We start from the raw sequence: 10,954 nt of genomic DNA, 5'->3' as shown, positions 1-10,954 counted from the left end.
TAGCACAGCTTTCACAAGGGTTACCACCACAAGATCGTGCATGCAAAGCACTTCGAACACACTCGACTGTATGCATACATTACACACACAATCACTAAGGAACCTTCTACTGAATCAGAGATAGGAGAAATTCAAGTTTAAAAAGTGATTTTATTTCTACCCAGATGCATGGTTATGGGACCGTGTACCTACTACATTAATTGTAAGGTAGAAAGGACTACAGAGAAAGGCTTTCTCATCTGTGGTACTTAGAATGGGATGGCTGCAATGCCACTGTGCTGGAATTTTTGTGAGGCAGGAACTCAACTTTAATAAGAGGCTACCCATCTATGTAACACTGCAGCATTGTAACATATGTATATACCCAATAATTTATATCCTGCCTTTCCTTCTGTTCATGGACGGTCAGAGCCTCCTTTGATCCTACAAAATATTTGAAATCGACTCTATAATTTGGAGGGCATAAACACTAATTATAAAATTACAGAAAGTGACAGATTCCTCCACAAACCACCCTGCCCATGAATGGCACCCCATTTTCTACAACATATCTTCCATAAGCCACACTCCTCAGTTGGACTGGATTTGTTGACCCAATAAAATAATATAAACAAACTGTAGTTAATTGGGCTACGGTCGAATGCCTCAACAAAATTTTGGATGAATGTGTGGTACAAACAGAGGATCAGACAGATTAGAAGTGACCAAGGAAATCTATTTGGCTGTGGTTATTTTGAAAAGAAAACAGGAAGCTGTCCAACTGATAGAAGTCAGCCAGGGATGGCAAAGGGCAGGCAGCAGTCTGTAAGAGCAAAAAGATGCTAAATGCTTCAAATCAGCAGTGTGCAAAAACCATTATCAATCATTCAGAGGGCTCTTAAATATATAGGAAAGGGCTATGGCTCTTTTCCATTCTCTAGAGCAATATGAAATTTCATTCCAGAGTACAATGTGCAACACGTTTCCATCACAGTCAAACACAAATAATACAAAGTTGTGATAAACTGGGCAACATCGTCTCAAGGTCTGGAACTTCTCTCTCAGTACTATTTATGTTGGGGGTGTGGGGGGGGGGGATGCACCAGGTAAAAATATTATTTGATAAGATGGTCTCAAAAACTCTCTCTTTCTAACATTTACATAAGACGCCAAAAACATTTTCAAAGCGCCAGCCCCCAAACAATTGCCTTTTCTGAATACAGACACTTAAAACTTTGTTCTGCTTTGTACATTCACTAGTATCCTGCAAAAAGAATCAACTTGACAGTTTCAGTTCTGTTATGTAAGCATAGGCATTCAAGTCCTCTGCAGCTGGATACACTCTGCTATGCTAGATGTATCAAAGCCACTTGCCAGTAAAATATGCCTGATGCAGGAAAATAGTATGAATTTTCATATTTTCAAAATTAAAAAGTGCATTGAAGTTCCAAACAGAACTGTACGTTTTAAAACAAGGAGTATGGCTGTGTATGATGTGCATGCCATTGGCAATGTACTCTTTTTGACTAAGGAGAGATGGCAAGCAAAAGCTTATAGCCTAGATATTTCAAAATAATTCTTACACTATGGGCACACTGTTTGTACTCTTTATTTTAATATGTCAGGAAAAATCAGAACAGTCTTACAGCTAAAACGTATATGAAGGACTACAAGCCAAGTAGTACCACACTAACACTTCCTTTCTCAACTTTACCTCAGATAGTCCGAGAAGAATATGACCTTTTTGCTTTCCAATTCTGCTCAGAAACACTCATCATCCTTCCATATCCACAAATAAGTGTAGTAAAAACAAGGTTTTTTTTTCCTAACCTTGCAATGTATATTTAAATTATAGCTGCATGGAAATTATGAGTATGAAACTAGCAGGTGGAAATTTGCATCCCAGATTGATTAATCTGGAATACCATGTTATGGTTTTGTTCAATATTTACTGTGCCAGAAAGTGAATACTTAAACATGGACCTAAGCCAAGTCATAAAATGTGATTCCATGCCAGCACTGCAGAACACTGTGGGCTGACTGCTTCTGGCTCTATCTTTTCTTTACTTGCACTGTATATCCACATGGAGAAAAGCAACCTGAAAATGGCAAAAGATAAACATTCTTAATCTGTGAATCATCAAATGAGAATCTAAAATCTATGAACAGCAGATAAGTCTCCATAGAGTTTTGCCAGTTGTACATTTTAGACTTAACCCCTCACTAATTGCAAATGACAAAAGGCCGCTTCATGTATAACATGGCTGCAAAAACAGGGTTAGCCACCAAGCATACCTCACAACATATAGGCAGGTATCTACCTTAAATATTTAGGGCTTGCTTCTAAAATTGTGCTGCCTTCCTTTCCTTCAGGAGCTTCCTGTACCCCCTGAAATATCACAGTTGAGGGATCCTCCCGAACGGGGTACCATAGGGCATGGGGGTGGTACAACAAGGAGGAGGAGTCCACAAAAGTCCTTTTTCAAGTGATTAGAACAAGTGCATTATGTTCATGAAAACAGAAGAGAGAACAATTCTACTGAGTCCCTACTCTTGCTACATCTCCCTATGCTGCATGGTATCCAATACTGGAAGGCTCCTTGGCCCTCAATAGTGGCATTTGGAAGGGTACAGGAAGCTGCTGGGGGAAATGGGAACCCAATGACAATCAATTCCACGAATCCACTCCAATCCAACCCTCATTGTGCAGCTTGGCCCGGCCAGGCATAGTCTGCCACTTTATACTCATGATTTTCACACAGCCATTAAAGAAAAGCAAGCATTATACTGCAAGATAGACAGCTTTGAATTTAGATCATTGTGTCTGGGGAAGTGTGCATGCACATGAAAGCTCATACCTTTGTTGGTCTTAAAGGTGCCACTGGACTCAAACTTTGTTCCAGCTTTGAATTTAGACAGTCAGTTCCCAGTGAGACTGTAGATTCATGTCTCACCTGCTGCTCATTCTTGGGCAAGTCATTACCTCTTTACCTAGCCCATAGTTTACAGCGTAAATGTGTGTATCTACACATTACAAAAACTGAAATGTGATATAGAAATTGTGGGGTTTTTTGTTATACCACGCAAGAAAAGCACAACATTATGGCTCTTAACATTTACATAGTTCTTTTTACATCATCATTACTTCAAAACACTTTTCAATTAAATATGCTTTAAAGCTGATCTTTAAGTGCCCTCCAAGCTATCACACCGTAAGTCCAGGTCTGAACAAAACCACAAGAGATACTGCCACAGATAATAATTTACATACAATGTTTAAAAAACATTCACTCTAATAACACATCCGTAGTCAGGTCATCAGGAGGCTGTTTTATAGACAACACCACAATGAATCTGGCCAGCTACAGGTTTTTTCAGGGGGGAGAGCAGGCAAAAAGTGCCCTTACCCTCCCTTGTTCCCTTCCTCCCACATGACTCCACCGGCCTGTTCATCCTCTACCAGCTGCACTCACAGCTACCCTCACTGCTGCAGCTGAGGGTGCTGGTGGCAGAGTGCTAGCAAGCAAGTGGGTGTGAGAGGGCACAGGCAGGTGGCAGAGAAGCTGCACGGGTAGGGAACTGGTGGCAGTGTGCCCCACCTCAAGCTGTGGCGCCTGCAGTTCCTCCACCTCAGGGTATGCTGACTCCAATTTTGCAATTGATCCATGGTGGGGATTTTAAACCAGGTTTCCCAGGCCTAATATCAATATACAGGTCAATACACCACAGAGGCTCACTGGAAATCTAAACTAAAGGATACAATTTTTAATAACTGCAGTAACTAACAGGCTAGCAATTTGCTACCTTGTTTTTATAAAATCCACCCTCATTCCCATTTACTAATGAAAATTACAAGCGGACGATTAATCTAAAACAGACAGCCATTTAACTATACATTTATAGTTTGAAGTTGCCTCCACACAAGAGAAATCCATAAGGAACTCAGATTCAGCACAGTGATGGTATATCCCCCCCACAAGCTCATCCACCAGTTGTATATGCTAAAACAGCAAGACAGTCATTAGCTTGATGCAAGAATACTATAATTGCTCTTGCAACTGTGTAATCCATGGAAGTGAGATGCAAGAACAGCAGGATAGCAGCTGAAAAGGCAGAGACAAAAAGTGGAACAGGTTGTATCTGTTGCTCAGAATATAAAGCAACATTTGTGGCAATGTGTGGTAACAGCCCTCTATGCCTAGGTCTATGGCAAAAAAAGGAACTGGTAATAATTAGACAGTGCTAGGGGGGGCTTCAACGTGTGGATCTTGGAAGAAAGGCAGTGTGCAGACTAAAGAAATCCCAATCTGGAAACAAAAGAAATTGTGGGCTGGACAGGGAAATTTGGAAATCTTCCCCTCCAAAATCTATCCTCAGCGCCTCCTGTCCCTTCTGGTGTACTTTCAGTCTTCATAAGGTCATCCTTCCTCTTTTTTTTGTTAATTTTACATCATATATTTCTGCATATCTGAGGAGTCCCTTGAGCAGACAGATGCAGTGCCTTGTCTGCAGGTGGCCTGTTTTTGTCATCCACACAAGGGCCAGCCAGTTTACTACTAGACACAGTGGTATTTGTGAACTGAAACTGGTAGATAATGTTTGCCAATCATAAAATCATAGAGTTGGAAGAGACCTCCAGGATCACCTAGTCCAACCCTCTGCACAATGAAGGAAATTCAAAAATACCTCCCCCCACCCCCAGTGACCCCCGTTCCATGCCCAGAAGATGACAAAAAATCCTCCAGGATCCCTAGCCAAACTGGCCTGAATTGCTTCTTGACTCCAAAGTGCTGATCAGCATTTCCCTGGGCATGTAAGAAAGGGCCACAAGAACTAAGCCCTGATACAGCCCTTCCTGCCCTCTCTCTCATGATCTGCCTCAGTTCACAGAATCAACATTGCTGTCAGATGGACAACTCCAAAGATGGAGAGCCCACCACCTCCCGAGGAAGCCTGTTCCACTGAGGAACCACTCTGTCAGGAAGTTCTTTCTAAAGTTTAGCTGAAGACTCTTTTGATTTAATTTCAACCTGTTGGTTCCGATCAACAGAAAACAACTCTGCACCATCTTCTATAATGAAAGTCCTTCAAGTACTTGAAGGTGGTTATCATATCACCTCTCAGTCATCTCCTCTCCAGGCTAATCATACCCAGCTCCTTCAACCTTTCCTCATAGGACTTGGTCTCCAGTCCCTTCACCATCTTCGTTGCCCTCCTCTGGACATGTTCCACCTTGTCTATATCCTTCTTAAATACATGCCACATCCTTGCCGTTCTTCTAGTTTACCTGCCTCCAGATGAAGGATAAAACTAGGTTTCTGATGGTCACATTATTTCAACAGAATATTAGGAAGCATGTTTGCTTGTCTGAAAGGGCATCTGAAGAAAACAATACCCTTCCTTACATTTGCTAAGCTAGCTAGATGAGGTATTAGTGGGAGATTTGGATCTCTGTTTGGGGAATAAATGTGGCTGTCCAAGGAAACATGGTGGGTACACTTTTGCAGAGGTGCTTGTGCGCACTTGACTTGTTTAAGCATGGAAGGGAATGTTGTAGGTGGGGGAACAGCCAGGGAATGGATCTCGGTTCTCTTAGAGGGAGATTTGCTGCACAGGTATTATTTTACAAGAAGTGTTTTAGGAAAGCAGGATAAAGGTCAGAACACACAAAAGAAATATTTAGATAGAAGTTTCCAATTCTAATGGGGAAACAGATGTGTCTTACAGAGTCGGTATAAACTGACTAGCAGGAACAGAGGCACCTGTGGAATATTTGGAGCCAGATTGGTCTGGCATTGAGGATCTATCTATCTATCTACAATATTTTGTGATAACATTTGGAGATACTGCAGTACAAGTCACACAAAGCATGGATTCAAAGAAGAAATAAGCAGAGAAGAGTAGTTAGAATCATTGAAGAAATAAGCAGAAATTGGCTATGGTGAGCTATTGAAAGGCCAAGAAAGGATATTGTTGCACTTGACAGAAGTAATACAGAAAGGGAGGGGCGGTAAAGAGGAGAAAGCAAATATAGGGTAAAGGGGAATATGGCCACAACCCAGTTATCTACTTGAAATGAACCCACTAAGAACACACAGTAGAATACTGCCTTTTTGTTTTTGAACAAGTTTTTAGAAAAAAGACAGACAATTCTTTATTTCACTTTTAATCCCTTCAACCATAGGTTGGTGGGATTGTGGATAAAACAAAAACAGAGCAAATAAGTAAAACAATAAACACTAAGATCATTTAAAATGTATGCAAGAAATCTGGCAACAGCTTCCAGCCAGCCCACGTGATTTGAAAACAATAGTTTCAGAATAATAATAATATAATTATTAATAATAGTATAATATAATTATAATGTTATTGTATTAATAATATAATATAGTTACTAGAGCACTGGACTGTTTGTGAAAGTCCTCTCAGATTCAAAAGGAATCTGCTGTGTGTGGGGGAGCTGTTTTTTAAAAAAACACAAGCTTGAAGTCTCTTTAGGCATATAGAATTAATCATGCAGTTCTCTGGGTACTGGTATTAGAACTAGTGTACACACGCTGACTTTTAATAACTTTGGACTCAAAATAGAGTCCCCACAGAACCTGAAACACTACACTTGTACAACACTGATTACTTAGAAGAGCTGTGTGAATTTATTACTTTATGTAGTGCTGAACTTGTGACCCATTAGGCTGAAAAGTCATTTCCCCTCAAATATTTTTATTCTCTCCTCCAAATGCAGTGCAACTGTTAAGATTCTTCAACCACATTCAGTTTGGGAAAACAAGTTGTAAATTTTGTACTACACTCAGGGCCTGGTCACTCTAGGTCCTTGTGCTTGTTAGGAAATATTAAAAAACAAGCAGGGGACCTGCAAGAGCTTGTGGGTGAATCTCATTTTCCCTTTCTTCACTATTTCCTCTTTCCTTTCCCTGAAAGCCCCCATAGACTCTCTCCTTTTCCTGCCTCCTTCCCATACAGCCAACCTACCTTTACCTGCCTCCCTGTCACCCAGCAAGATTCCATGGCAGAGTGCTTTTACCTGTCACCCAGCAAGATTCCATGACAGAGTGGGAATCTGAACCTGGATCCCCCAGATCCTAGTCTGAAACTCTAACTGCTACACCACACTGACTTTCATGGAGTGGCTGCTGTTGAACAGTAGCAAGCAGCTGCGTCCAGGTGAATCATGGAACTCAATGGTATCAAGTCATCCAGTAGTTACTGCCCGGCTGGCTCTGATTCTCCCTGAAGGGCCAAAACAGCCCTGGAAAGGGCCCCTCCCCTTCCCCTGCCTTTAAGTGACAGAAACCAAGACTTCAACTGGCAATACTTTTGTGGTTGCCTAGCAACAGTACTGAGCGCATACATGGCTTAAAGCTACAAGTACTGGATCTATCATTTGCAGGGGGGTTAACCCCCCAATGTACTGTTTTATTTCAGATTTTTCTCAAATTTGTAGAAAGATCTATCTTGTCTGTTCACAGCTCCAGTCTCTGGATTTCAGTATCCACAGTTCTGGCCATGCTGAGAATTATATTGACTAGACTGGTATGTTTAAAAACTGGATCACACAGAAACAGTATCACCTGGTTCCAATTTGCATTTAGCTGTGTCCACAAAATTACTGCAAAAACAGATGGATTAGGCAACATGGTTAACACTGCTGGAACCGTCATGCAAAGTGGCCTCCACCTAGTTATGCATCAAGACACACTCCAGGTGGCACTTTGCATGTGTGAATTGGGTTTATATCTGTAGTCCACTGGTTTAAATATTGCATTTCTCCAAAAGGACACTTATTTTGGAAACTCAGCCAACTTGCACCGCACACTGGTTGAGTGTAAGATTTTTGTTTGTTTATTTCTGCCTGTAGCATATGGCTCGATAGGCATGCAAGAACTATCAACTCTGCCGGCATGGCAAACTGATTAGTCCCACTCTCTGCCAATACACATTATACCGGGATATTGTAACTAAGAGTCCTGCCTCTTCCAGTTCTTTCATACCTTATGGGGGCTATGTTTTGCAACAAATTTACTGGAGGAATATTGTGAAACTTTCTACAGTGGGAGTCCCTAACATCTCAACGTATTTAGGGGAGGTTATCAACTCTGTGGTGCAGACAGATGTGTTCTGGGCAGCAACAGAAGTGCCACGTTCTCTGGGAAGCCAAACAGAAGTTGGGAGAGAAATGTGGAGAGTTTTACATATATTGTACACGCCTTTATATTCTAAACGACACGGAAAAGTTCACTGAGCCGGAAAACTTTAAGGCCGAACCCGACAGGTTTGGGGAAGAAATAATTTTGGTTACCGGGTGGCCTGGAAGACACACTCTTAGTATGCAACAGCGATGTGTCTGAGCATGTGCAGAGTGCCTCCACGTTTACACAAGAGGATATCCTCAGGCTCGGGCGCTACACATAGCTCCGGGTCCAATTTTAAGCTTTCGGGGTGGATTGCAGATTTCTCCCCCTCCCCCCGTCTTCCGTGATGGGAATAAATGCATTCTGCGAGGGGAGGGGAGGGGAGGGGAGGGCGGCCGCGGAGGAACGGGAAGGAAAGTTACCCACGAAGACCTTCGGCATGGCTCCCAAAAAAACCCCAGGGTGGGGGAACGAGGGCACCTTACCGGGAGGACTCCCCGTTGAAACTGCCGCCGTCCAGCAGCCGCACCTTGCAGAAGAGGATCCCGTTGACGAAGGGCACCGAGGAGAGCTCGTCCAGTTCCAGCTCCACGCGGAATTTGAATTTCTTTTTCTTCATCATCATGAAGGCCATGGGAGGGGGGGTCGGCGGGAGAGGAGAAGGAAGGCAGAAGTAAACAAGCAAGAGAGGGGCAGGCAAGCCTGCGGCAGTCTCCACCTCAGGCAGGCGGCGCTGGCGCTGCTACGCGGTTGCAGGCAGCCCGACACTCGTCTTCTTACTGCGCCCGCCCGAATGCTTGACTTCGCAGCCGCCGCCTGCCTTTCAAACCAGCCCGCCTCCTCCACGTCCCCCAGAAGGGAGGGAGGGAGGGAGCGCCGAGGGAGTTCTGCTCTCCCCCCTGTCCGTCGGTCGTGGAGGCTCCCAGCGTTCCTACAAGCAGCCGGTATGGCGTACGTGGGTGAGATGTGGGTGGTAGCACTTTAAAAACTATCAGAATTTATTCCAGCATATGCTCTCGTGAGTCGGAGCTTACCTCATCAGATGCATAGCGTCCAATATGTAAAGCAAGGCTTCTCCTTGTAGCTTCTTCCCACTTCCTCTTTGAACTCCCAAGTATAACTTTAGCTGACCTGGAGGAACGATCCATGCACTTGATGAATAAGATGCGACTCACTGACTAAAGCTGATAATGGAATATATTTTGATGCTACCGGACTCCAGTTTAATTTTGCTACAACAGGCTACCATGGTTACCGAGTTGGGTACGAATGTAACCCGATTGTTACAAGTAGTCTGGACAGGAAAAGATGTCAGCCCTCAGTACTCCTCTTCTGGTACTTTTATAGTCATTCCAGTCAGCTGAGAGCTGGTCTGCACATGCAGTAGAACTGAGGTGGTATGATAGTGCAATCCATACTACTTCATCCTGCAGCTGAGGTTTTATCCAAGGTTTGCCTACATTAATTGCTCCCTGTAAGTGGGAAACGATCATGATATGTAAAAGGCTAGGCTAGAACCTTTCTCCCTGAGTGCTAATTTTTTATTTGCAGGATGTTTTGGGTGAACAACCATTAAACGTGAGTTTCCCCCCTGCAGTATGAAATTGTACAACCTGTTCCACCGTCTCGTATGTGTTCACGAAGCCTAAGGCAGCCCCAATTCCTTATTCATTGTCACTTCACTGTCACTCATTGATCTGGAAAAACAGGGATCCCAACTGAGAGGACAGAAGTTTATACAGGTAGAGCTGAATAATGCAGATGTTCCAGTAAATGTGTGAAGGTCAGGAGAGAGAACAGTGTATGTGGTCTTGCTCCCCCCTCCCACACATTCAAGAAACATGGAAAGACAACTTTGATGTGCACAGTCTAATGAATTATGTACATTTAGGTGTTCTCACACACATCCCTGGGCTAATATAACATTGAATGTGTGGGTGTTGGGTGCTAGGCATCAGATGTGAACATGGCAGTGCAGGCCTCAACAGAGTTACACCCTTCTAAGTTTATTGATTTCAATTGATTTTTTAAAGATAAGACTGACTGGGTTCATTTCTACTAACAAACAAGTATCTGTACTATGTGGATTAGAAGTGGTAGTTCATACATGATTTTTTTAAAAAACACTTTATTGAATTTTATATTATTCCATAAAGCATCAACAGTTTTTACACACATAAGGGTGGTCACTTATTTACCAGTTTTTAGCCACCTGATTGGGAGTATAATAGGATAGTCAAAAGTTAAATGCTCAAACAATGATAGGACTCTTTCCTTAGTATATCACTTTTTTTTTACAGTAGAGCTATTTTTCTACTATCAGATCAGTAACATGGAGAAATTTCTCTCACAACCTTCTTATGACCTTGGCTAAAAACCATGGTAGAGGTATAGATTTCTTAATGTGTTAAGGACCTGCTAGGATCCGCTCGGCTATTGTTCTTGAGAAGCGAAGCTTCAGGACTCTGCCTGACCGCATGGCCCAACGGTCACGCACGTGGTCATGGCGGAGTACATTACACTTAGTATATCACTTTTTTTTTTTACAGCAGAGCTATTTTTCTACTATCAGATCAGTAACATAGAGAAATTTCTCTAACAACCTTCTTATGACCTTCTTGGCTAAAAACCATGGTAGAAGTATAGATTTCTTAATGTGTTAAGGACCTTCAGTCAAAGAGAAGTACCTTAAAATAGCAAGAACCACACTATTTCAAGTGTGCTCAGCAAGTATATAGCACTATTAAGACACTACTATGCAAGGGAAGGTGGTGGCTGTGCTACTTTAGACTGCAGGTAGAAGATTTGGGATTCTCCTCGATGCA

General features: G+C 42.6%; 1 protein-coding gene across 1 annotated transcript in view; it reads right to left on the bottom strand.

Moving 5' to 3' along the window:
• LOC107109020 (protein FAM102B-like) overlaps positions 1–8,772 on the bottom strand; it is a gene marked incomplete at its 3' end in the record, with an annotated part of 24,316 nt that extends 15,544 nt beyond the window's left edge. Inside the window, exon 1 of the mRNA XM_015409590.1 lies at positions 8,615–8,772. Within this exon, the coding sequence (XP_015265076.1) occupies positions 8,615–8,763 (149 nt within the window). The remainder of the gene's footprint in view (positions 1–8,614) is intronic.
• Between the last annotated feature and the right edge of the window lie 2,182 nt (positions 8,773–10,954).

The sequence above is a fragment of the Gekko japonicus genome, unplaced genomic scaffold, assembly GCF_001447785.1.
Source record: "Gekko japonicus isolate JY-2015 unplaced genomic scaffold, Gekko_japonicus_V1.1 scaffold2073, whole genome shotgun sequence".
NCBI classification, from domain to species: domain Eukaryota; kingdom Metazoa; phylum Chordata; class Lepidosauria; order Squamata; family Gekkonidae; genus Gekko; species Gekko japonicus.
Note: the sequence above shows the minus strand (reverse complement) of the source record. Positions and strands in the feature narration are given on the sequence as shown.